Source organism: Mustela nigripes, chromosome 2 (assembly GCF_022355385.1).
Source record: "Mustela nigripes isolate SB6536 chromosome 2, MUSNIG.SB6536, whole genome shotgun sequence".
NCBI lineage: Eukaryota > Metazoa > Chordata > Mammalia > Carnivora > Mustelidae > Mustela > Mustela nigripes.
In genome coordinates this window covers 56,400,774-56,428,260 of record NC_081558.1, presented here as the reverse complement: position 1 = coordinate 56,428,260, position 27,487 = coordinate 56,400,774, and the positions used below count along the sequence as shown (strand labels likewise).

General features: G+C 51.5%; 1 protein-coding gene across 1 annotated transcript in view; it reads right to left on the bottom strand.

Moving 5' to 3' along the window:
* NUP210 (nucleoporin 210) overlaps window positions 1-27,487 on the bottom strand; it is a 102,782-nt gene that overhangs the window by 31,505 nt on the left and 43,790 nt on the right. Inside the window, exons 14-20 of the mRNA XM_059390413.1 lie at window positions 24,924-25,069; window positions 18,106-18,327; window positions 16,018-16,191; window positions 9,962-10,154; window positions 9,390-9,496; window positions 7,408-7,512; window positions 7,204-7,305 (exon numbers count right to left, since the gene is read on the bottom strand). Coding sequence (XP_059246396.1) covers window positions 7,204-7,305; window positions 7,408-7,512; window positions 9,390-9,496; window positions 9,962-10,154; window positions 16,018-16,191; window positions 18,106-18,327; window positions 24,924-25,069 — 1,049 coding nt within the window. The remainder of the gene's footprint in view (window positions 1-7,203; window positions 7,306-7,407; window positions 7,513-9,389; window positions 9,497-9,961; window positions 10,155-16,017; window positions 16,192-18,105; window positions 18,328-24,923; window positions 25,070-27,487) is intronic.

Here is a 27,487-nt window from a genome sequence, read left to right as displayed (position 1 = left end):
CCAAACGTGGTCACATTATATCCAGGTTAAAATCCTTTGAAGGTGGCCCAGAAAATGAGTCCAAATCCTTCATATGTCCTAGAAGAAACTGGCATGAAGCTGGCCCTTGCCCAGGGCTCTAATGTCACTGCAAAACCTGCTCCCTCACCACCGTCAGGCTCCAGCAGCCACTGTTCTGCTCTGGTTCTCAAAGCCAGCTAGGGCCTGCCTGCCTCAGGGCTGCATAGCCCATCTTAACAACCTGGGGCTTTTTTCCCTGCACCCCATCTTCACCGGCTGGCTCCTCCTCATCCTTCAGGCTTCTGCTCAAGCATCCTTCCTAGGAAAGTCTTCCCAAATTAGACAGCTAAGGCTTCTTTGCTTCTGCTGCTCACTTTTCCTGGTGCAGCTTTATTGCTTATAATTGGGCTGTGACAGAGATCATTGTCTAGTGTCCATCCTCCCCCAGGCTATCTTCTCACCAGCCTCTCTCAGGGCTGGGCCTAGCGTCTGGCACAGGCTCAGTCCCCAATAAACATGTATTGATCAGACCAAGACCCAGGGTACAGCTCTAGGTTACTGTAGTGATGGCAAAGAAACCTGGTATTCTAGTCTGTCTGCTTAGCTTTAATATTAACTTTGTGAAGAACTACAAATTCTAGAAAAAAAAAAAAAACAGTCTGCAAACCCATGTACCCTCATCTCTTTGGGAAGTACTGACTGCAGTCCAACTCCTTCAGTGCACATATGGGGGAAACTGAGGCCCACAGAGGTTGAGAACCGAGCCTTGAAGGGGCAGCACTGAGAAGAAAAGCCAGGTGCCTGAGCTCCCAGTTCAGGGCTCCTTCTACCACACTCTGCCAGAGCGAGATGCCCGCAGCAACCAAAATGGAACTGTGGGCAAGGGAGGAGGGCAGGCCAGGAAAAGGCCAGGACTGAGACTGAGGCCCGAGCCCACAGTGAGCTGGGGGCATGGAGGATTAGCAAGCTTGGCCACGCTGGCAGTATCATTGAGCTCAAGGGCACACTAGCCCCGAGGAGGCGTGCCCAAGTTCTTCTGCACTATGACTTAAAGTTGATTAACAAAGATCCCAGAGTGGAAATCACAGTCGTATCCTGGAGTAATGCCTTGGCAATTTGAGCCACCGCCACCCGAGTCTGGTACGAAATACGGGCCAAGGAGCGGGGTCTGGGAAGCACCAGGCCTCCCCTTTGGCCGGGGATGATTCACCCAGCTTATTCCTTTTCCCTTAATGTGAATGCATTTACAAATTCGAGAGAGAAACCAGAGCTATCTTTGAAAACCTAATTCAAGGCTCCAATCTAATCCTCCTGTGGAATTCGGTGCTGTCAGGGGCCAGTGCGTCCTTCACGGCGCTGAGAAATTACATGTTACACTGGCGGCAGATGGACCCTCACAGGTAAAAGCACGGAGGGCTTTTTCTAGCTCTCCCCTCCCCCTTCAAAAGGACCATTTTGTGCATTTTAAACAATGACAAAAAGGCGAGCAGAAATCAATTCGTCTTCCACTTGATTTCCCAGAGGCTGGACGTCTGGCTGCCTTCATCCTTCCGAATGACGGACGCAGAGGGCAGCATCAAGCTGTCCTCCCACCACACAGCCACTCCCCTTGCCCCTGCTGAGCAAGGCATCAAGGGCGAGCTCTGCTGGGCCGCCTGTGAGACTGGCCCCTCTTGGGGAAGGGAGGGTGTCTACCAGGCATCTACTGGCCGCGAGGGGACCAGCATCACTACTAACTCTGGACTGTGCCTGTCTGCCTCTCCAGGCGTTTTGGGTCCACCTGCTTCTTGACTGACATCCGGGGGCATTGCATATGGAGGGGAGGAGGAGGGGGCACTCCAGGCCCAGAGCGAATTCTCATCTCTAGGTGTTGAAGGTGCCACCTGAGAACTTCAGCGCGTATTGAGCCGAGAGGAGAGTCCTGTCATCTCTTCAGAGACGATGAATGCATTACTGCTCATTAAGACCCTGCTAGTGGAGCCAGAGGCAGCTCCGCTTGCGAGTGATGCTGTGGATGTCCCCGCGTACCCGCCCAGCCCCTGAGATGCCGCCTGCACCGGCTCAGCTCCTTGCTTCCCTAGGCCCCCACACGCTTCAGGCTTATCCTCTGATGGGTGGTGTTTATAGAAGAGGAGGAGCCCTACAAATATGTCCAAATGTCCCAGAAGTCATCAGCTCCCATTTCCTACTAAAGAGTGCTTGTCAATAGCATGGGGTAGGGGGTGGTGGTCAGGGCATGTCCTTGAGACCTGTAAGTGGTGACCACAAACAAAGGAAAGTCACAGGCAGAGGGAAGAGCCCTGGCTTGGATGTTGGATGAAAATCCATCCAGGACTGGGACAGGTACCTCTGTACTCAGGTCATTCTCAGGGGAAAAGCAGGACACACACCCGAGTTCAAAGCCCATGGCTGCCACCTGCTATCCATACCCTCTTGCTTCTGGAAACACTCCTTGAATATACAAGGTCACTGTGCTTGGCTAGGCCTCACAGGACTGAGGATACGGAGACAAACAATGTGGCTCATGATTTGTTCCCCACCAACTACCAGTACCTGGACCATCACCAATCTTTGCAGAATGAACGCATTACTTTAAAGGTATGAAGTGCCTGGCGCACAGTAGGTCACGTGCCCCCATCCCTGCCTCCCCTTCTAGTTACATGGGTTCTGCGTAGAGGACTTGATTTGAAATGGAAAGAATGGGTGAGAAAAAAGGAACCATAAGTTTCAGTCAGGTAAGCACTCCTAGGGGCATGCCAGCCAGAAATGAACTAAAGGCTGCTCTCAGGGAGTTTGTGGGGGGCAAGGGGTGTAAGAATTCAGCACAGCCATGCACGGCCCTCCACTGTGTGGCCAGAGAGCCTTCATAATGGCCCTGGTGTGTGAGCGTGACAGCTCCCTTCCAGAGATGCTCAGAAGCCGAAGCGCACCCAGGAGACATTCTTGCATCCTGAATGTGTATCAGTAAGAAAGAAAGAAACATCTTCTGTGAGCTAACTGAAGAACTGCTGTGGGCTTTCTCGTCTCTGTGATTAAGGGAAACGAGAATGTTGCTAATTAGCAGCTGGAAAATGCCAAAGAAAATGTGTAAACGTCCTTCAGAAACAACTGTCACCGATTGTCAACGCTCCATGAAAAACCCCTCTGGCAGGTTACAGAAGAGACAGAGGGAACCAGAGCCCAAGCTCTACCTCAAGGTGCAAGGGTCTTTGTCCAGGCCTGAGTTGACATGAAGCAGAGACCCCAATGGTCAAGGTGCCCCCGAGAACGCCTCGTGGGGCCCGCCACATGGGACGCTGTGGTGCTTTCCACAGTGCTAGGCTCGTCCGGGGGTCGTGCCTGCCCTGAGTGCTCTGTCTCATTCCACGGGAACCATGGCAGGATGAGACACATGAGCAAGGGCTTGCCCACAACCAAGAGAGAACTGCTGGGGCTCTCCTGGGACCCTCTTAGAATGGGAACATCATTACTGGTCTTGACTAGAAAAGCCTAGTTTCTGCTACTGACAGGGACGGCATGGGGGTAAACCTAATATTGTGGGACTATATAGGCACTCGAGGTCTCCTGGGGAAACTTGGCTCTGATGTTGAAATCCCATCTCGAGTCTCCCAGACAAGTGTCCCACCTCCTGTTTGGCTGCCTCCAGAGATGGGGGACTCACTACCTATAGGGGTAGCCCAGTCCAACACGGGCTCTTAGAAGCTCTTGTTCTTGGAGGAGAGTTCACTCTCTGGCTACAGATCTATGCTCTGGGCTTATTCAAAAGATAAGGGGCAAGGTAAATGTAACTAAAGGGGTCTTCAAGTTTTGTTGGCACTGTACCCATTTTTTCTGAACTCAAGGCTTCCCTCTTCTTGATAACAGGGACTTTTTAAAAAAGATATTATTCATTTATGTGTGTGAGAGAGAGCACGAGAGAGACAGCACCAGTGGCAGAGAGGGGCTGAGGGAGAGGGAGAAGCAGACTCTCCACGGAGCAGGGAGCCTGACACAGAGCTCGATCCCAGAACCCTGGGATTGTGGCCCAAGCCATAAGGCAGACACTTAACTGACTGAGCCACCCAGGTGCCCTGCTGATCACAAGGGAGTTCTTTTTTTTTAATCTCCAGAAGTAAAGCAAAGCAAGGCATATCTCAAGCGGTCAGAATTATTTACAACTTGAGCTTTTCCTTTTAGTATGAAGGATGTGACAGTGAACGCTCATTTACATGGCAGGAGTGATGGCCAGGGAACTATCCATTCTTTTATAAAGGGAACAAAAATACTCTGGGGACAGTTTCCTCTGATCTCAGACTTCTAGTAACCCTCCTGCTGCCTCTAACAACACACATTTGTTCCCAGGTGGCGAGAGAAAATGTTTTCTTGCTCTGATTTATGGTGACACACCTAAGGGGTTCTGTCGGCTAAGACTCTGCCTCTGAGAAAACAGGATTATTATGACATGCTTCCTCACCAAGGGACGGAACCAAAAGAAAGCCTCTCCACAGCCAGGAAGAGACCAAGGTCAATCACTGGAGGGATGTAAATGTGAAAACAGAACAAACACCCAGAAAGCAAAAAATCTTAATTGTCCTAAAAAGGGCATTCTGTCCTATAAAGACCCAAGCTATGGACTCAAAAAGAAACAGTGTGAACAGACCTATAACATATATAGAGATGGAATTAATAATCAAAAACCTGCCCTGGAAGAAAAGATCATGTCCCGGTGGCTTCACTGGTTAATTCTACCCAATATTTAAGAGCACTTCATACCAATGCCACACAAACTCTACCAAAACTAAGAAGCAGGCCTCATTCTGTGAGGCCAATGTTGCTGGATACCCACACTGGCTGAAGACATCATGGGACAGAAAAGCACAGACCAGTACCTCTTAGGGCTGTTAGTGTAAACCCAAAGAAATATTAGCAAACAGAGTCTCGTTACATGTAAAAAGAATTCCATATCATGATCAAGTAGCATTTGCCCCAGAAATGCAAGGTTGGTTTAATGTCTGAAAGGCAATTCATGCAACACATCATATCAACAGGATAAAAAACAAAAACCACATCAGTATTTCAAGAGACATAGAAAAGCCATTTGACAAAATCCAATGCTCTTTTGTTTCTCTGGGTGAGAACAGGGAGGACACAGCTAGGGTGTACAGGGGTTTCTTTCTCAGGGAATGTAAATGCTCCAGAACTGTCCGTGGTCCTGAATGCACGTGTCTCCTAGTGACTAAACACCGACTGACTTTACACTTGAAATGGGCAAGGTGTATGGTATGCGAATTATACCATGATAAAGCTGGTATTAAAAATTATAAAAGATGGGGTGCCTGGGGGCCACAGTTGGTTGAGCGTCTGCCTTTGGCTCAGATCTTGATCTTGGGGGTCCTGGGATCAAGCCCCACATAGGGCTCCCTGCTAGGTGGGAGTTTGCTTCCCCCCCCCCCCTTATGCTCTGTCTCTCTCTCTCAAATAAATAAAATCTTTAAAAACAACAACAAAAAACAAAAACGAAAGGTGGGGTGGGGGACATCTGGGTGGCTCAGCTGGTGGAGCATCTGACTCTTGGTTTTGGCCTAGGTCGGGTGATGATCATGGGATCAAACCCCCTGTTGGGCTCTAAGTTCAGCATGGAGTCTGCCACTCCATGCTGGGAGAGTCTCTCCCTCACCTTCTGCCCCTCCCCCAGCACTTGCATGCATGCTCTCTCTCTAAAATAAAGAACTAAATAAAACCTTTTGAAAAATAAAAAAATTTTAAAAATAAAAATTAAACAAAAGCCACCTGGAGGCACTTGGTGGCTGTCCCTCAGAAACGGTCTTTGCTTTCTACTTTGCCATGGTCCCCACCACTCCCTACTACTGACACTGAAAGTAAACATCAGGGGCCATGTGGCACAGCACCTCCATGTATGTTCCTCATCCCGGGAAACCCTGCTCGTGACCCTCATGTCCTTTACACGTGTCCCACTCCAGAGGCAAATAACTGTGACTCCCTGTGTCAAGACAGTCAGTGAGTGCAAACAGAGAAATGGACTTCAGAGCAGTCTAAGGGCCACGGCAGAACTGCAGTTTAATGGTACTGCTTGGGTGTCATGTCTTTGTTTGTATATTCCATAGTACGTTTGTTTTGGAGAAAGTTCTGTTTGCATGATTGCAAAATAACTCCTTACACACATATGCAGACATTTAGGATTTTGGTGTTTGTTTGCTTTTACTCTTTGCTATAACTGTAGTGCTGTTTTTAAAAAGCAAAAAGATCTGAACAACTGAAATCCTCTACAAAGAGAGAATAGCTAAGTACAAACAATTACATAAAAGCAGCCTCGGGGTGCTTGGGTGGCACAGTTGGTTGGGTGTCTGACTCTTGGTTTAGGCTCAGGTCGTGATCTCAGCGTCATGGAATCCAGTCCTGCATCGGGCTCTAAGCACAGCACAGAGTCGAGTCTGCTTGGGACTCTCTTTCCCTCTCTCTGTCCCTCCCCTCAATGCTCTCTCTAAAATACATAAACAAACCTTTAAAAAATATATTTTTTTAAAAGTCAGCCTGGACACCTGGGGGGCTCAGTTGGTTAAGCAGCTGCCTTCAGCTCAGGTCCCAGCATCCTGGGATTGAGTCTCACATCGGGCTCCTTGCTTGGCAGGAGCCTGCTTCTCCCTCTGCCTCTGCCTGCCACTCTGTCTGCCTGTGCTCACTCTCTCTCCCTCTCTCTCTCTGACAAATAAATAAATAAAATCTTAAAAAAAAAAAAAAAAAAGCTCAGCCAGCCTACATAGCAACATAGTGGGGAAAAACTAAGGGTGCAACTCCTGACAAAAAGCAGAATCTTAAACCCTTCCACACCATGGGCACAGCTGAGTCTGTATTTGCCAGAACAGGGAGCCGGTCAAGAAAGACACAGGGAAAACAGAAAAAGCTGATACACCTTTCAAAAGCAGCCTTCCTTATCACTGTTACACTGCTGCTTATATATCATGTTTTAATTAAAAGACTGACAGGAAACCGCTGGTTCACTAATAGTGTGGGCAGTTTATAGACGTGGAACGAAGTCTCAAAGGTAGTTCACAAATGATGAGAGTTTCACAATGAACTACAGACTCAAAAGGCTTCACCAATTGCATCTGGTGTGATTAAGCACCTACTTTGGAAGTAACCACTCTGTTACACCCAAGGCCAGCCTAAGGAGGAATTGCAAGGAGCGTGGGGACCCACACTCACCGTGGCCACGCCCCTGGCCTCCTGGTAGACCACCTTGATGACGTCCATGGTGCTGGTGTTGAGGAAGAAGTAGCCCGAGCCTTCTCTGATGTGCAACTCCGCCTGCAAGGAGGGGTCAGCCTGGGTGTCAGAGGCAAGCCCCCACCCATCCCCACCGCATGGGCCACATCCAGGTGTCACGGTAACAGGGAAAGAACTCTGTACCTGCACACTGGGGTGGTTGTAGATGGTCACCTCCTCTGGGCTCACCCTCACGTCCTCTACCAGGATGAGTTCTATGGAGGCTGACACGGGCACGAGAGGGTCGTACTGGAGAAGCAAAACAGGGCCATTAGGTCCAAGGCAATGGGCCATCCCACGGGCTTCACCACTAAAAGAGCAGCTCTAGAAACCCTGGGTCCTGGTGTTATCCCAGGGCACTCAGTATGTTGGGGACACAAGCCCCAGGAAAACCTTCGTGTGCCAACCCAGCCAAGAGGCCACATCCCTTTGAGACATCCAATAATTCTACCCAGGCCCGCATCCCACCCCACCTTCCAGGCCCCATGAAACGGGTGATTCATACCCTCCACTCACCAAGAAAGCGGGGACACATAGCAAATGACCAGCTGTGGAGCCATGTGCAAGGGGCTGGGGCTTAGGTAAACAGCAAAGGGGCTGAGTGGAGGGGATGTCGTCACAGTGGGTTCACAAGGGAACTAGCACTGCCCCTCACTCCCTCGGGTGGCGCACATTTCCAAGTATGTGGTTCAGCCACATGGCCTTCAGGGAGACTGCTGGACCTGACCCAGCTCGGACCTACCTGTGTCCTCGTGCTCGAGCTCCTCCCCTGTACCCAGCCCTGTGCTAGCCCTAGGGGCCCAACAAGTGCCCTTGGCAATGATGCGAACTGAATCTAAGGTCAGGATTAAAAGGGAAAGCAAATGAATGGCCTGTGTCAGAGCTTAGGGTGGGCTGCGAAGGCAGTGAAGGGCATGTTGGAGGTGGCAGGGGTGGGGGGGCTCGCAGGTGAGCAGACGCCAAGGAAGTGAAGGTTAAGGGCAGTTATCACTAGAGAAAAGCCCACAGGCCAAAGAGCCTAAGTGCTGAGGCCCAGAAGGGGGAGGCCCGTGAGGCCACCCACAGCCAAGGGACACCCTGTGCAGGTGGGGAACAGAGTACCCAAAACTTGAACCGCAAGGGGCATACAGGTGTGCTTCTTGAGGGCAACCTCCCCCCAGGCCAGCCTCAGTGCTGTTCCCGCTGGGGTTCCACCCCCTTCAAATGCTTCCCTTACTCCCCACTACCCAGAAGGAAACTTCAAGCTCCTTATCCTGGCACTTAGGGTTTCCTGGAACCCAGTCCCACCTCCTCTTTCCAGCCACCATCTGCTGCCTTCACCCTATATAAAACCCAAGTCAACTGCTGCCCCTCCCTCACCATGGGGTGGGGATCATCCAGGTAAGACCACTCTAGGGGAGCCCTTCTCATGCCCCACCCCCCAGATGCCCTCCCTTACTGTCCATAAGCCGTGCCTCTACAGGCAGCCCATGAGATGCTGGGGTGGGGAGAGAAGATTCAACAGGCCTTGACCCAAGTGTATGTGGATGATGGCAACTGTGTGTGTATGGGGGGGGGGGGCATCTACACCACGCTGGGGGTGGGGGCAGCTACTCAGTGCCCAGGCTCAGGGACCACTCCGCAGACAGGCTGACAGTATGGCTGGGACTAAGGAACAGGAGGCCACCAGCTGGGTAGGAGTGAAGGGAAGGAGGGGGATGGTGTTCCAGGCAGCAGGGACTCGGGGTATAAAGTCATGGAGGGCCAAGGCCCTGAGGCACATCCAGGTGGGGTGTGAGGTCAGGACCTTGCGGGAGAAGAGGCAGGAGAGATGAGCTCGAGGGCTCCCAAAGCTGTATGCAGGGGCCATGAGGGGCTGGGGCCAGACTGCCCTTAATTTGGACCCCCCCACCCCAGCTGCCTGAGTGCCAGGCATGAGGGATATGGGTGTTGGAGGCAGGAGGTCAGCAGGAAGGCACACCAGTTCATGCGAGCCCATGGCATTCGATTTGGGTGTGGGTTAGTGAATGCAGTGAGCTCAGGGGGCTCCAGATGCTCAGACAGTGGGCAGGATGTGAGCGGGAACAGTGGGGACAGTGGGGCGGGGTTGGGGGAACCACTCCCTCCCCGGGGCCCCAGGCAGATACCGGCTGCTCCACTCTGGCCGTGCTGAGGTGGGACTGCTGGTAGCCAGTAGCGGTGGCGGAGATGGCCGTGGTCCCCGATGCCTCATGAACCGAGATGGCCTGCAAGCCTAAGTCCAGGGAGAGGAGAACAGATGCTGGGTTTTTGCCCCCTTGCTGCCAGGGAAGCAGCCCCTCCCTCCTTCTTACAGTTTAAGTCTCTGGTCCTAAAAATACATGACTGAGTTGGTTTAAACTATATGCACCATATGAGTTACCAGGCCCGTGGAGCCAAGTTTGGTGCGGCTTCGGGGAGCAGCGCTGGCCCTGACTTCTGGCCACCACTGGTCTGTGAAGGTGCGTGGCTTGGAGCAACGTGGGCCTGGGAGGCTGGCTGATCTGGACCAGCTGAGACGTGAGACTCCCCTGCCCTGAGCCTCAGTTTGTCTGCCCATCCCTGAAAAAGTGATCCAGTGGGGTCCATAGTTGCCGCCAGCCCTCCTTCAGTGTCCCTCCTGTCCATCTGGGGTGTCACTACACTCTGTCCTCCAGGCCTGGGTCAGCAGACTACCCCCACCCCCCAACCGCGGGCTCACCATGCAGCTTCTTCTGGCCGCTCCCATCATCCCGGGCCACTAGCTGCATGGGCAGCTCCAGCCTGATGCTGGCCAGCAGGGGCCTGGTTGACTCCCACTGGATGTTCAGAGAGCTGAAGTTGTCGAATCTGCGGCCTTGCTGGTCATAGGCGGCCAGGTCCAGCATGGGGTTGCGGTGGCTGGAGACCGGAACCTGCAAGGGGCAGAAATCTCGCATCCCGGCCGTACCTAGAACAGGGCACATTTGCCCTTGATCGTGTGGGGCACCCTAGAACTGGATGGCTGCCTTCAGGGCTCCCTGGGGCCTGGGTAGGGGGAGGGGGCAAGTCACCAACTATGCTGCCCCGCCTCAAGATGCCTCATAGCTCTGTCCAACCTGGCCTCTCACTCCAGCCCATGGTCCCCCTTGAGGGAGGAAATATTTGTTACCCCAAGGGTGATCCTGGCAATGTCTGAAAGCCTTTTTGATGATCACAATGGGGGGCCAGGGGGTGCAACGGGTATGTAAAGTGTAGGGGTCAGGGATGTGGCCTAACACCCCACAAAGCACAGGACCACCCTCAAGAAGTAAGGATCTGGTTCAAAATGTTGGGAATGCCAAGGTCAGGAGACCCCACCCTAGAGCCCACACCCTCCCAGCGCCACCTTGGCCAGGCTGCTCTACTTCTTCTTTGGCCTTACCTTCCCAAATCCTTGCCACCTCCTCTCTGACCCATGCACGCCCAGCCCAGCCCCTCTAGGATGATCGCCCCCAAGGGTTCAACAAGAACACCAGTTACAACATTCGAAATGTCCTAGTCATTCAGCTTGCAAAGCTCCTTTCAGAGCCAGGTTCTCTCTCACCTCATCCTTAAATATGCCAGTGAGATGGGAGCTGCCATCCCCACATTAAGGGTGAGGAAGCAGAGTCCCAGGGAAGCAAAGGAACAAATCAAAGGCAACTCGGCAAATGAGTAGTACACTGTCAGGGTTCAGTTCCAAACCCTGAATTACAACCACTGTACCATTACCTCTGGCTCCCTAAGCAAATCCACCCCTTGGAACCCATGCCAAGTCGGCCTCATTTCTCCCAGAGGCTGGTTCATCCCCTTTGCTCCCTGCCCGGATGGCAAGGGGGTAGGTGGGGCAGGAAGCAAAGCAGGGACCCTAAGCACATAGACATCCGGATTCTACTGCCTGGACTCAAACCTCGGCCTCTCACCACCCAGGCAAGCTGCCCACCTCCCAGAGCCTTAGTTTCTACATCTGTGAAGTGAGCATCACAGCAGAACCCACCTCCCAGGACCCCGTTTTAAAAAAGGGTCATACGAGATCCTTTTCAAGAGCCTGGCTCACTGAAACAAATGAGCAAGTCTGGAAATGGGCAGTCATGCGTGGTAGTTACCAGTATGTCCAGTCCTCCAGCAGCCATGGGTCCAGAGACCAGGGCTCAACTTCTCTGGCCCCTGCAGTTAGGAGGGACCAGGTCACTTGCTTTGACTGGTGAAAGGCAGAAACTGACTTTAAAACACCTCCAGGGCAAAGCAGCCTGCCAGGCTCTCCTTCTCTCCGGCCACATTCCACCTGGTGGGTGTCCCACCGACTATGTCTCGGAAGGAAGAGAGCAGTGACACGAAGCCAGGTCCCCCACTACCGTGATGCACGGGTGGTGCAAGGAAGAAATGAACTGCTGTGGGAAGGCCCTGGGATCTGAGGGTACTTGTTCCTGCCTAGCCTCGCCTGTCCAGACTGAGACTGTCCCTGAATTCCCGACTGGTGCCAGGAAGACTCCTCCCCAGGTCCTTCTAGCTTTCTCTCCCCTAGATGACACTGAGCCAAAGCATATAGCAAATTTTAAACGCGGGTCAGCACAAACCCCCAGGGATGCAAAGGATCTTGTAACCAGTCTGGATTCAACCCAGGAGCTGCTGACTCTGGGCAGGGATGAGAAGTAGCATTTTCTCTTTCCTGTAGAAGCAACCTGGGTGGGAAACTAATGCCTCCCCCCTCCCCACCACTGTGCTCCCAGGGAAGGACATTAACATCCTGTGCCAAGCACACTTGGATCCTTCCAACGGGCATTTGGAGCAACATTATCTTCATTTTAACAAACAGGAAGACTGAGACTCAGACACATCCAGCAACTTGCCCAAGGTTACACAGGTTTTGTTCTCTAGAAGAGAGCACTACTTGGGGTAGGTGGAACTCTGCTGGTCTGATTTTAAAGCCCACAGGCCTCCCCTGTGAGTGTGCGGCCTCCCCTATGTGGCCTCTCCCCGGAGTACAGGTCGGGCAAGGGCTCCACACATGCCCCGGGGTGATCAGTCATCATGGCACGCAACGGGGCTCAGCCGCAGTGAGCTGAGCGCAGGACGACCAGAGCTGAGGACTGGGGTCAGGCCGGAGTCTGGTTCCACTTTGTCACTCTGACTGTTCTGCTGCGTTCTGGTGTCTGGCCTTGCCCATAATTTACTCTGCAAACATATCTTGGGTGGCCTTTGGCTTTGGAGAGGTATAAAATTAAATTGATACTGCACCCGGGAATGCATGGCACGGATATATCTTTCTCAAGGTCCCCTAGTGAGATCAGAAATCGCAGGAGCCATGCCTGAGCAGCTCACAGCTCCGCAACACCAGGCCTGATGGATGGCCCAGTGATCCTGTCTCTGAGGTCCATTATTTCCTGACGAGTGAGATCTACGACATGCACAAGCCTATTCAGAGCAATGCTCCACAGCCTGACTGTCATCCTTCCGTCAAGAGACAGCCCCGCGCTGACCCCGAGGTCACAGCCAACAGACAGCCAGACACAGCTCACTTGGCAGGTACCCAGCGTGTGAAGACAAGGAAGATGCCCATCGATCTGCCTGGCCTGTTTTTTTCTTTGAAAATGAGAAGGTTTGGCCAGCCTGGGCTTGAAGGGGCTGGAGCTGAGGGGGGGCAGGCTGTCCTGCAAAGGGGTGCCTGCTCTCCAGGTTTGCATCCCTGCCTCATACCCCAGCCCCTTTTCCTTCACCAGCACCTCACCTGGCTTCTCCGGGCATTTGACCCTGCAAGAGTCAGGGGCAGAGGGGCACCTGGGTGGCTCAGTTGGCTAAGCATCTCCCTTCAGCTCAGGTCAGGATCCCAGGGTCCTGGGATCAAGCCCCGCATCGGGCTCCCTGCTCAATGGGAGACTGCTTCTCCCTCTGCCACTCCCCCGATTATGCACTCATTCTCTTTCTCCTCTCTGTCAAAATAAATGATAAAATCTTTAAAAGGGGGGGTGGCAGAAGACACAGGGACACGGGCGTGGTATGCTCATTCCTGTGTTCATTTGTCCATCACATTACTGACCTCCTACCCCAAGTAGTGCTCTCTTCTAGAGACTCACAAAGAAGGAAATAAACATGCAAATTCTATGGCACTGGATGATGGTAAGAGCTTGGGGACAGGGGAGAAGAGAGCCAGAATATAAAATGTTGAGGGAAGGGGAAAACTCTGGGTAAGTTCTAAAGGCTGAGGACACCCTTGCAAGGAGTAGCATTTGAATAAAGAAGCGAAGGAGGCAGGGAGGGAGTCCTGGGAACACAGGAGAAGCCACGCCAGAGGGAACAGTAAGTTGGGGATGCACACAGGGCATGTTCTGGGGTGCTCATGGCATGAGAGGGTGTCCCAGTATGGGGGGAGCAGGTGGGAGGGACATTAACAGCAGCCTGGACTCAGGGACTGGCGGTCACAGAAGGGGACTGGCTTTTGCTCTGGGGGAATGGGAAGCTGCTGGCCAGGTCTAAGCAGAGAATAAGATAAGAAGGGTAACATTTACTGCTTTGAACACCTTCGGTTCACCCACGGTTGTCCCCTACAGCCCTAGGAGACCACTGTCACCAAGGTCCTTCAAGGAGGGATCCAGCCCCAGCTGTCAGTCCCTACTGATGTCAGCTGATGGCTGACTCCTGGCCTCACACCCAGGGGACGAACAGGCTAGGTTTTCCAGAAGAGTCCAAACTTTGCCTGACTATATTCTTCAGGGATAATGTGCTAAATAAATATGTGAAAGTGATTTAAGATGTGAAGCTTTCAGGACATTCGTCTCAAAAGCACCTCAAATCAGGGAGAAGAATTAAGTCTTGGATGCACAGATTTTCAGCTTGGAAACGACAGCTCCCTGCCACCAACACCCAAGCCTGAGTTAGGGGTGAATGTGGCTTCAAGGTGACAAGCCCCCAGAGCCTCACCTGTTGAGAGGAAACACAGGGGGGTACTCCTTGGCCAGCGGTGGGAGAGGCAGGAGAGCGCGCCGAGTCTGGGCACAAAGAACCCTCCCTTCGTGCTGAATGCTGTTGAGGCAGTGACCCTTAAAGGGACCAGCGTTGGGGGCAACAGAGGGGCTCCCACGGCCGAGAACCTCAGAGCTTAGCAATCCAGAAAGCCTGAGAGAAGGCAGACACCCACCGGGACAGCAGGAAGACAAGTCACCCAAGCTTGCAGGGAATGCGGGGGCCAAGAGGCAGAGTTACAGGCCAGACAGGCAGAGCTGTTCCTGAGTCCTGGAACTGGAGTCGGTGACCCCCCACAGAGCTTCAAAGAAATGTGACTTTGACCAGACACAAAGCTGTTCTCCTCCTTTACCCACAGGGAAGCCAAATCCCAAATCTCCTCCCCCGCTGGGATAGGCTACCTAGGTAAACAGCTTCAGGAAGCTTCAGAAAGCTTCAGTTGTGTGCACAAAGACTAGGCACTGAGTCCTCTCCAGGCAAACGGCAAAGAGGGAAGAGGGTCCTATCCCTAGAGGGGGAGGAGACACAGGGCCCCTTAGAAGCCACCAAGGGAGAGGGCAGCTGGACATGCCTTCGGGCTGATCATAAGGCCGGGGCTGGGAGGAAAGAACCAGCCGCAGGGGCCATAGAGAAGGCACTGAAAACATGGGAGTGGGCAGATCTAGGTTCTTCCTCTGGGACCCTGCCCATCTCCGGGTCTCGTGGGCAAAGCCATAATGGGATCCAACAAGCCTGGCTGCCCAGATGGTCCTGGCAATGGGCAATGAGGCACACAGGTGAGAGTTCCTGGCACAGACAACCATTCTGATTTCCACATGGGCAGCAGGGACACAGAGACCCTAGGCTAGTCTCAAGGCCTTTGCACTGCCATTCTACTTGCCTGGGACACCCTTACCTCAGCTCTTCTGGGCTGGCATCTCCTGACCATGGGGCCTGACACAGTGTCCTCCTGACAGTGGCCTTTCATGGCCCCATCTGAAGTGGCCTCCGCTGATAAGGATCCTACCCTGACTCCCGCACTCCACAGCAATCCCCACCTTTTGTCCTTCTAGTCTGCTATCCGTGGGCCTCCTGGTCTCCTGTCCCCTCTAGGTGCCTCACCTGTCCTGAGTACTCTGTATTCTCGAACCCAGGACTCTGAGCACAGCATACAGAAGGTGCTGGATGAACACATGTTGAAAGAAGGAAGGAAAAACTGCCAGCTGGGTCTCTGCCTGAGAAGGGCCTGGGGGCTGGGGCTGGCCGGGAGGTTGTTGGTGCCCCTGAGCCTGAACAGGAGGGCTCCAGAGTCCTCTGCATCTGTCACTCTGGCCTCTGGGTGTCCTGGGGTGGAAAGCTAGACTGGTCACAAGCCCAGGGGGACCAGACCTGTAGGGTTCATCTTCCATCCCTGCCTGTGAGAGCAACCCCCAAAGATTTTCTTCCCCTCCCATGTGTACGTTTGAAACACAGCCTCCCTACGTTCCCCTCACCCATGGAGAAAGGTGCAGAGTCTCCCCTCTGACCACACACACACTGGCTGCCCACAGACCAAAGGCCCACCTCAACATCCCCAAGTCACAGAAAATGATGAGATTTTACCAGCTGCCAAGTGCTGCACAGAGAGGGGGAGCCTGGGACCAGAGGCACCCTACCTCCACCTGGCATTGTCACGAGCAACTGGGAATCTAGGTGAGCCCCTCACCTCTCTGGGGCTTCAACCCCCAACCCTCTGCTATGTAAAAGCTGCCCAGGAGCAGGCCCCAAGCAGGGGCCACCGAGCATGGAGGCAAGGGCGCACCATGGACCTGCTACCCTCCCTGAACACTGCTCACTTACCACCTGCTTGTTCTGCTGCAGCAGCGGACACGACAGGTCAAGTTGTGGGCTGGCATAGACGGGGGTCAGTGTGAGCCTGGAGGGCGGGGCGCAGACGAACTTCACCACGGCAGGCTCCAGCGCCGGGAAAGGGTTGGTGACACTAGGCTTATTCCCCACCGAGAGGGCGATGACCTTGGCAGAACAGAGCAGTCAGAGTCTGTGTGCCTGCTCCACTGTGAGCCTGGCCTCAAGAGCCAGCTCCCTTGGACTCAGGCTGCTGTCCTGTAGAATGGGCAGATAAGACCTGCACCACCAGAATACAAAGGGCCAGGGACGTATGTGTGGGAGAAGGCTCTCTCAGTATGCAAGAGGCCTTTGGACAGAGTCTCTAGGGCCCTCTACAAATGCTGGCCCAACCACTGCTTGCTCTGTGACCCAGGGAGGAGGGGGAGCAGTAAGGCCTCCCAGCTTGCCGGGACCCTCCAAAGACCCCAGAGTTGTAGGGGCAAATTCCCAGGCCTGTGGGTTTTCAAATGAGGGGCCTACACTGACTTAGAAGATCCATTACAATGGGGTACAGGTGTTGGGAGGGCATGTGCTGATGGACAGAGACCTGCATGGCAGACAGACTGGACAATAGGCTGTGGGGGGCCCGGCCTGTGAGGCTGTGTGAGGGGCTTCAGCCTGCATGCTGTCCTTCTCTTGGAGAGAAGTTCACTTGGCTGCTGCAGAAGCCACAATTAGAGAGGCAACAAAAGAGGGAAGCTGAAGTCTAGTTTAGCCTGGGAACTCAGAAGTCAAGCCCAGGCCTGAGTTTTGCAAGCACCCCAGCGAATGACCCATGCCAAGGGAGCACCTTCGGCCCCTCAAATGACACGATACTGTCGTAGGACCCAATGGTCAGATCCTAGAGCCCCTCACCCTTCCTGACCACAAGGCAGGACAAAGGGTGGTTTCCATGCTGACCTGCAGGCCCCGCGCCTCCACCGTAATGCCCCCAAGGAAGTGAGAGGCACAGGACACGGAGTGGGAGGATCCCGGAGGGCCCTCTGCTCAGAAGACCAAGTCCTCCAGCCCAGCTGGGACACGGATGAGGATGCCAAGCCAGGGAGGATAAACTTCTCTCATTTCCTTCTGGACTAAGTTTATTCCCTTATTTATTTTTCTTATTTTTTTAAAAAATTTTCTTATTAATTAAAAAAAAATGACAAAACAAAGCCAGTGGGAGTCAGGGCCTTTCACTGTGCATCTTTCCCATCCACACCAAGGCTGTCTGGGTTTGGGCAAGCTTTGTAAGTGTAACTCGGGTGATGTGAGCACATGTGTTCTAACGCAACTGACATCCTTTGCACTACTGCACGTGCAAGGGCATCCTCCATTTCCCTAACATTCTCCACTTCCCTAAAAACATGGCCTCTCTCCTATCTCTCTTGATCCCCGCTGGCCTCCCACCTTGCTCTTGATTTTCCGGCTCTGGGGTACCCTGTGAATGGTGGGCTATGTCCTTACTATCAGCAAAATGAACACTGGGCCCTGAGCCTCTGGAGTCGCAGGCACAGGTGGCCCCGATGGGTGAGCTGCTGCTCTCTCTAGCCCACACCAGCCCCACGAGAGCTCAGATCACCGACATGTTGGGTTCGGTCTTCCAGTCTCCAAGTTTCTCTGGTTTTCAGCATTGTGATAAAAATTGAGGGATTTTGCAGAAAAAAATATTGGGATTCCTTGCTTATCCTGAAACACTGAAAAGAGATGCCAAACCTGGACTAAAGTCTCGCTCATGTACGCTATCTGCCTGACCCTGGCTGCCTCTGACTGTGATACCCCAGGATTTGTCCCATCCCCCAGTTGGGTGGCAGGCAGTGATGAAGCCCAGGGAGAGAAGTCACCCACTAGTGGAAAGGGAGCCAGAATTAGCTAGCTCTAGCAAAGCTGTCCTGTATTGGCAGGGTCTCCAAATGGGTACCCTGGTCAACCTGCCTATCCCATTGACCCTCAGTTTGCCTGTCTGGGAAATGGTGCTGTAAGCACATGGCAGGGTACTCAGGGAAGGGGATTTTCCACCCCTCCTTCTGGACAAGATGGGTCTAGGGATGGCTGCCCTCTCACCTGTTCTCCCAAGGCCTGGCAGGTCACAAGGATCCAGTGTTGCTGGTAATTCCGGGAGGTAGAGGGCCCAAAGAGAGCCAGGCTAATGCTGTCTGTGTCCTCGGAGGTGATGTTCCGGAAGAACTTGGAAGGCTCAAGGACCCAGGGTTTGGGACCTCCTTCAAACAGCATCTCCTTTGAGGAGCCAAGGGTCACCAAGGCAACAGAGGAGGGATCCACAGCCTGTTGGGGGATGGGGGGAAGGAAAGTCAGCATTCATGTGCACGGGAGGCCTTGCCCTGCCACTGACGACCCCATGGAGGTCAGACAAATTGCAACCCCTCCATGGAACTTGGTCTGCTCATTGACAGCACCACTGTGGTTTGTTGTCAAGATCCAAAAGCATATGAGTGTTTTCAGAAGAACTGTGTTCCCATTCTGATACACTGTCTAGGCGGGGTGGGAGGTAAACTGATTTGCCTCTTCTGTAAAATCATGGGTAAAACCCTTAACCATGAGATTAGCAAAAATCTAGGAGTTTGAGCACATGCTCTGCTGGTGAGTTGGTAGAGAAACGTGAACCCTTTAGTAGGAAAAATTTACTTTTTTCTTGAAGTATAATTGGCATGGAACATTGTATTAGTTTCAGGGGTATAGCATAACTATTCAATATGTGCATGCACAGCTGACCCTTGAACAATGCAGGGGTTTGAGCTGTTGATCCACCAGGCAGCCGAAAGTCCATGTGTAACTTCCCTAAAGGGAAGTGAAAGCAAGACTTGCAAAGATCCTCCTAAGACAGGTTTAACTTTGGAACCACATAAACAACTTACATATGCGTTAAAATTAAAGAAAAAAAAATCATCCGAAAGCAAACCCTAAAATTGAGAAGAAAGGGAAACAGACCAGTCTGAAGAATTGGTCACCGCAATGCTGCAGTGACGGAGCCTGCACCAGTCCCCTACTCTTGGCCTGAAGGATCCCTTGACCTCTCATGATCCCCAACATTTTCATAACAAGCATTGCAAATACCTATTACCCTGACAGCCTTGCAACAGCTGGCAAGACGGAGGAAGGGGCACTGGTTCCGAAAGTGGAATCACCATCAGGCAAAAAAGGATGCCAGGACTGATTAGCAATGTCTGCTGTGGGTATGGATACACACAGGTGTAACGTATGTCATAGACTGCCACCCACGTGGGTGGGGCCACTTCTAGCTCAGAATGGCCAGCATGCTGGCAGCTGGGAGGCCACTGTTAACACACCTCGAGTGTGTCTTCGGTTTACTGCCTAGAGCATCCAGAGTTACATCTGGGTCTTGCTTCCCCAAGCTCTACTCTCCCGGAATCTGTAAAGCCCCGAGGGTTTGTGCCGCTCTGGGCAGAACATCCAATCTCAGACACTTTGCAGGTAGAGACCAGAATGTATTGCTGGGTTGTCATGAAGACTGGACGGTCAGTGCACACTCCAGTCCAGTCTACACTGACCCACTCACCAGGGCACCTAATCCTCCACCCAGGTCCTTCCATGCCCACATGGTGGCTAGATTCTCATCCCCCATGGTGGCTAGATTCTCATCCCCCAACTGCCAAGAGCTTCAAATCCTCACAGGTACAGACTGATGGCTGCTCGGCTGTCACCTGGAGCCGTGTCCTGGCAAGCGGCCATCTTCCTCCATATGGAGGGGGAGTCTGACCTGAGTGACAGGTTTTAAGACCCACACACCCTCCAGGATGGAGGCAGGAGGGCAAGGTGACATGACCTGCTGAGGCCTCTTGGGCACAGGTTCTCTGGGTTGGGTACTTACATTAAACCCTTAGCAAAGAAAGCATATCACTTGTCAATGAGAATTCTGTCCTTTGAACTTCTTTGTTTTTTTGCAATATGGACACTTTCCTGAATTTGTTATTGGGTATCACTTCTCCAGGTCTCCCTCCATGCACATGTACACACACATGTGCAATTTCAAAAAACCTGGGGCGCCCGCAGCCACAGACTCTACCTTGCTTGTGAGCCCAGGTCTCAAAACCATCAAAAGAGTCCTTTTCCTGCATATGAATGGCCAGAGCAACATCAGGGCCTTCGTTTTTCTTCCTCAAGACAGCCTCATGGCCTGCACCACTCAGGCCTCTGCTCAGACTTCACCTCCTCGGAGACACCTTCTCTGACCCCTTCAGACAGAACCTCCTGTCCCCAGCTACCTCTTTTCCCAACTCAATCACCCTTGTCACTCCCTGCCACCATTTTCCGTATGATGTTTCTCGGTCACCACAACTAGAATGAAGTTGGTACTGGCCAGCTGTGCAACCTTAAGCAGGTTAACCTCTATAAGGCTCAGTCTCCCCATCCAGTAAAATGGTACAACAAGAACGCAAGCCTCATGAGTTTGCTATAGAGATTCAAGGGCATGTGAACGAAAGCCCTAAGTACATGTCCCATGCGTGTTCAATAAATGGCTCCTGCTGTTATCAACCATCATTATTATTAACTGACATCCCCATTTTACAGATGGAAAGCATGAATCCCAGCAAAGTGAAACCACGTGTCCAGGTTTACCCAGTCTGTTCCAAGTCCAGTGCTCTGTTCTTCCCCAAGTCTCAATGCTACAACCAGCAAAACTTCTCTGTGGCAAAGCAGGTCACTGTAAATGTGGCCAAAGGACTTTTTCTTTCCATGGCCAGCCCAAAGGGAAAGATGGTGTAAAGGCACCACGTGGCCTGTAATTAACAACTGGAGAACAATGAATTATCACCTTCATGTGTAATGCTCTTCCCACTCAGGCATAAAAGTGTCACAGCATCCTGTGCCAAGAAGAAAGGTTAATAATCAGCCCAGCTAATGAAGGACACCCATAAATCGTATAGGTTCCTTGGCGGCTATGAAGGCATAGGTATTTGAACTGGCCAGGCCAGAGAGGAGAGAGCCCCTGCACCTCGGACGAGACCCCGACTCTGGGGCCTTGGGAACCTGGTTTGCAGAACAAGAGGGTGAGTCTAGACATCAGGAGGCCCTTAGCGCAGACAGCCTACACTTCCAGCAGCCAGCACCACGCGCCCCCTCTCAGGGATGCTCACACTGGGTCCAGAATCAAGAAACAGAAGGAGAGAGGTGGGGTGGGCAGAAGTCAGGGCTGCACTGCACCTGGCTGTCCCAGGGGCTGAGGTTGTCGAGTTCAGTCATGCTGACACTGTGGGAATGGAGAGCCAAGTGGGGTCCCCAGACCCATGCAGTAGGGACTCCCGGGGGTAACCTGCTGGTAGGTTAAGGGATGCCAATCCCTGTAGCAGACAGAAGCCGGATTGTAACTGGGGTGCTGATTGTGGAAGGGATGAGGTAGCCAGCAAACATAAGCCCCTCCAAGGTCCAAATAGAGGGGGTTACCATGTATGTCAGGGGGCAGGGCCGAGCGGTGCCCATCTTAAATGTGGACCTGACTTTGTCCTTCCCTGACCTTCACCAGCTGTCCACTGCTAGGTAAGAAGAGAGTAAATAGCCATCCCTAACTCGGCATTCAAACACCTCCTTGATCTGACTGACCCAGGGAGACTTCACAGCCTCCTATGTCACCTGACACACACGATTTCGAATGCTCTCATCAGCCAGGCTCCCTGCAAAGCAGGCCCTCCTTCTACTTCTGTGTTCATCGATGACCTGCCCCCTTGGGGCTCTTCATTCCCTTTACTATGTTCACTGCAGTTGTCTGACCACCTGCCTTCCCCACGGACTAGTGGCCAGCCAGGGCACAGTGTGGGATTTCTCCCTGCATCTCTGTCTCTCCAGCCTGGGTCAGGTACCAACTGTGTATCTTACTCAGAGATGATTTCCACACTGCTCTCTTCCTTAGAGAAAGGACCCCATTTTGTTAGTGTAGGTAACTGTCCAGCTAAAATATTTCCTAGCCTCTGTTGAAGATAGATATGCCCAACGGATTAAGTTCTGGCCAATGAAGTAGAAACTGTTCCTTTAAACTTCTGACGAGGTTACTAGATAAAACTACCTCAGCTGGGAGGAGAGCCCTTTCCCCTTCTAGCTACACGGAACGCAGATGTGATGGCTGGAGCTCCAGCAGCCATTTTAGACTATAAGGCAAATGTGAGGATGAAAGCAATGTACTAGAATGATGAAAAATAGAAACCTGGGGCCCTGGTGACTATGGAGTTGCCACACTAGCCCCATGTGAAGGCTCTCATGTGAAAGGGAAATAAACCCTCTACACTGGCTAAGCCACAGTTTTGGATTTTGTTATATGTAAATAAACTTGATCTTAATTATTATCAGAACAGAAGAAAGATTAAAAAAAGAGAAGAAAAGACCTATATCCTTCTATAATTTGTCCAGTCAGGAAGCCTCGATTGGGAACCTGTCCATATTTTCTTCACACTTAATCCCACCTTGGGACAGTGAGCTCAGTCGGTTGCCTCTGATACTTCAGTCACACACCCCAGTTAAATAGGATGTCTGGTCCTTTAGAGCAAGCACCAAGGAAGAGTCCCGTGGAACTTCCTTCCCAGAGTCCTAAAGAAACTCTACCTGAGGCTGTGGGTGGCAGGGGTTCCTCAAGAAGGCTGCCCATCTCTGGAATCATGTTTTCTGAGCCCTACCCCTGTTCCCTGATCAGGAAGGGGATCCTGACTTCCTATTTTTAAACTGCCACCCTCCCCCTTCCTTACCCTCCCTTTCGTCCTCTCCTACTTTACTTTTTGCATGGGAAGCACTGGTTTATTACTGTCTCTGCCAGCATGTCCGTTCATGAGGACAAGGATTTCTGTATGTTTTTTTTTTTTTTTTTTTAAGATTTGATTTATTCATTTGAGAGAGAGAGAGAGTATGAGAGGAGAAAAGGGCAGAGGGAGAAGCAGGCTCCCCATGGAACATGCAGGACTCGCTCCCAGGACTCTGGGATCATGGACTGAGCTGAAGGCAGTTGCTTAACCAACTGAGCCACCTAGATGCCCCTTCTGTGTGTTCTCTGTACTGTGCATTCCTAAGTTTCAGAGCAAGAACTGGTGTAGAAAAGGTGTTCATATAGATTTTGGCAATGGAGGGGATTAGAGGGGAGGGCTAAGGAGATGTTGGTTTCTGTCCTGGCTAGTAAGTCTGAACACATGTGCACACTCATTGATTCTAAATAAAACAACCCTTCTCAAAAAATACCCATTTCCAGGTATTTAACCAAAGGAAATGAAAACGCTAACTCAAAAAGATATTTGCACTCCCCTGTTTCTTTCAGCATTATTTACAATAGCCAAGGTATGGAAATAACTTAAGTGTTCAGCAACAGATGAATGGATGAAGATGTGATACACACACACACACAGGAATATTTTTCAACCATATAAAAGAAGGATATCCTACCATGGGCAACACTATGGATGGACTTTGAGGGCAGTGTGCTAAGTGAGATAAGTCAGAAAGAAAACACTGTATGATCTCACTGTAATCTAAAAGAGAAAAAGAGCTCACAGACAGAGAACAGATTGGTGGTGGCAGGGCTGCTGGGGAGGGCCGTGGGGCAGCAAATGGGTGAAGGGAGTCAGGGGTACAAACTTCCAGTTATAAAATTCATAACTCCTGGCAATGTCCTGTACAGCACGGTGACTAGAGTTAATAACACCATGTCGCATATTTGAAAGTCGCTAGGAGAGTAGATTATGACTAAGAAAGTTGATAAGACAGAGTAAGACTAGACTTACTGGGGTGACAATTTCACAATGTATACAAATACGAATCATTACCTTGTACAGGTGAACTAGTATGTCACATGTCAATTACCCAAAAGAAACACAAAACCAACCCAACCCTTGGTGGTTATCTGTTCTGTATCAGGCGCTATGCTCAGGGCCAGAGATTCAGAGGTAAAAGGCTCTAACTCCACTGACTCCACTTCTAATGTCTGAGAGGGGGAAGAAAACCTGTTCCCACAAACCACAGGGACCAGAGCTGTTCTAGATAGAGGCTGATGCTGGATGTCAGGGAAATGTGGCCCTAACTGGCCCAGTCTGGGAGGCTGGCAGAGGAGGGGGCCTCCAGGAGGTTGACCCTTTCCCCCTCCCCTGCAGGGGGAGCCAACTCACCGAATCAGGGCCTCCTGTGTGAGAGGCAAAGTTCTCAGTAGGTCTGCCATCCCCCTACCGCAAGCTGCTGTGTAAATCCTTCCAAACCCCCCTTGGAAGAAGGTCTGGTTCCCTTTCATTAACATTTTAATAACTAACCCTGCTGCACTCACTCCCTTCCAGGCACTGTTCTAAATCTGTTTCATTCATTAGCTCAGCTACTCCTCACAACAACCCTAGGGTTTAGGTGTTGTCTTAGCCTCATTCTACAGACAGGGAAAGGGGAGGTCCGGAAAATGAAATGAGCCAATGCCACAGAGATGGTGTCAGAGCTGGTGACTGGGAGTTGGTGTCAAAGCCGAGGCAGTGGGCTCTGAGCTGCAAAGGCTTTAGCTGCCTCTGGCTACAGATGGACGAAGGGGGACTCCTACTCCAGCTGGTTGCCTGACAGAGGGCAAACAGCACAATTCAGACCTGAGCTGCATCTCCCAGACCCCAGAGTCAGCACCGTGTGCCATCCTAGGATTCCATGAAGACCTGGATAGCTCTGGAGTGGACCAGAAGCCTTCCTGTCCGGACCCCTGCAGGGAACATATCATCCACACACGTGTTAACAATCACTGTCTCCAATTGGGGAGGCTCTGCTCCTTCAACATTTCAGACAAGAGGGAGCGGTCGCTCTTCCAAAAGCTATTCTCACCAATCAGGGTTTTAATACAAATTTGCCAGAGCCAGTGAATTACTCGCATCGGGGGAGGAGGTAGAGGGCAGGGACCCCAGGCTCACCTTGAGGGGCAGGTAGGCGGCAATGGTGATCCGTGCACTCAGGTGGACGTGGCCATGTCTGTAGCTCACAAGGAGTGTGGTGTAGCCCTGGACCTCTGCTCTCACCTTGACCCCACTGCAGTGCTCAGACCCCGGCTGCAGCCTCCCTGTAAGAAGAGAGTCAAATGGTCACTGTGAACTTGCCTTTGCCTAGAAAAGCATGACAGGCTGACAGCCCTTCCTTCATCCTGGGCTTCATATGCAATCTAATTTTTTCAACTTAAAAATATCAAGACTAATTCCCATACCAAAAATATACGTAGCATAAGCATACAATTCACAGTGATTCCCCATCCCTCCCCACAAACTGAACACACCCTGTATTGAGGATCAAGAAACAGGATGACCAAGAAAAGAAAAGAAACAGGATGACCTATAACCCTGCATCTCCCATAGATCTTTCTGGTCACTAGCCCTCCCCAAAGGAAAACCGCTGTTACCTGACTTTTTACCACCAGCTTAATTTTGCTGGCTGCCCTATTTTAACCACAGTGAATCACTAAACATAAACTCCTTTGTATTTGCCCTCTTGAGCTCAGTATTGGTGGTGAGAGCCCTCCTTCTATTTTGCATGAGGTAGACCTTTAATCCACATTTGTAGTATGATTGTGCTGTGTGAATAGACAGCCGCTGATGTCCCCATACTATTACAAACATCTGGGTTGTTTGCAGGGTGGGGCTCTGATGCAGGGTGCTGCTATGAATGGGCATGTGTACGTCTTCTCCTGGCTGGATATATTCTATGATTTCTATTACGTGTACCCCTAATAGTATGGTATGTCCACTCCCCATCTTTACTGCTAGGACCACATGTATGTTCACTCCTCATCTTTATTGCCAAATTTCTTCCCCAAAATGGATGCATCAAGGCATATTGCCACTAGAAGCTACACAGCATTCCCACCAATACTCGGTATTTCCCATGATTTAAAAAAAAAAAAAAAAAGCCATTCTGGTGGGAGGGTAGCAGCATCTTACTGTTTTCTTTCTAAACATGAGAAAAAATTTCCGTGACACCCCATATACTCATCCCCTAGATTCTACGAAGAATATTTCGCTGTATTTCTCTTACTGCATAGCAATCCATCCCCCTACTCATCCAACAACTGATCTTACTTTTCAGTGCATTTAAAAGTAAGTTGCAGGCATCAGCACACTTCATTTGAAATGTTTTAGATACGCATAATTATCTCCAGTTCAGTATTTCTTCCTGGTTCTTTTTTCTTAAGGTCAAATTTACACAAAGTGAGATACACAGATCTTAAGTGGGCTGCACTATGAGTTCAGACAAACACATCCTCCGTGAAACCCAAACCTCTACCAAGATGTGGGACGTGACCTGCCTCTGTGGTTCCCTCCTACTCCTTCTCGGGAGCCACCACCCCAACCCCAACCCACCCCCGGTCCCAGAAGCAATCACTATGACATTCTGATTTTTTTTCCACCATAGTTTTTCTCTTTCTAATTTAAGGGTTTTATTTATTTATTCGACAGAGAGAGACACAGCGAGAGAGGGAACACAAGCAGGGAGAGTGGGAGGGGGAGAAGCAGGCTTCCTGCTGAGCAAGAAGCCAGATGCAGGACGTGATCCCAGGACCCTGGGATCATACCTGAGCTGAAGGCAAACGCTTAATGACTGAACCACCCAAGTGTCCCAGTTTAGTTTTTTCTTTTTAAATAACAGTTTCATTGAGCTATAACTCACTTACCACAGAATCACCCATTTAGAGGGTACTCACAATTCAGTGGTTTTTAACATGTTCATAGAGTCCCATAGCTATCACTGCTAATTTTAGAACATTTCCTCTCGGGAAAAAGAAACCCTGCCTCCACCACCAGTCTCTCTCTGTGTAGATCAGTCTGCCTCACACTGCACATCAATAAAGTGGGCTCTTTGAGTAGGGCTGGTTTCAAGCAGCATGCGTTTGAAATTCATCTAGGCTGTGGCATGACCAATAGTTGGCTCCCCTTTATTGCTGAGTCTTCCATTGCAAGGGTTCCAGTTTGCTCATCCATTTGCCAGCTGATAAGCACTGGGGCTGTTTCCTGGCTGGGGTGATCAAGGAGCTAAGTCGGCTGTGCCCTGGGCAGAAGTCCCTACACCACCAAGGGTGAGCTAGGGAGTCCACGCACAGAGCCCACGAGTTCCGGAAAACTGCAAGTCTGCCAAATAGACCGATTTGTGTTCATAGCTACATACAGTGGACAGGGAAATGCTAGGTCTGAGCGTGGACTCTGCTGGCGGGGAGTCTGGACAAGCGCTTTTCTGGACACGGCCCTAAATTATGAGCCAGGAAACCAAGTCCTCTGCATAGCTGGGAAGAGAGTGCTGGAGAACCGGGGGTCCTGACACCTGGCAGAAGAGCCCCCTGAGCTTCCTCCCACCCAGCCTGCCGTGGGAAGACTCAGGGCTCCCCCAGTATCCAGGCTCTCCCCATCCTGTGGCCTCCACCGTAGCAATGAGAGATCCACCTGCACGAACCTGGGGCCCAACTTGGAACATGCCACCGCCTCTGCGGTCTCTG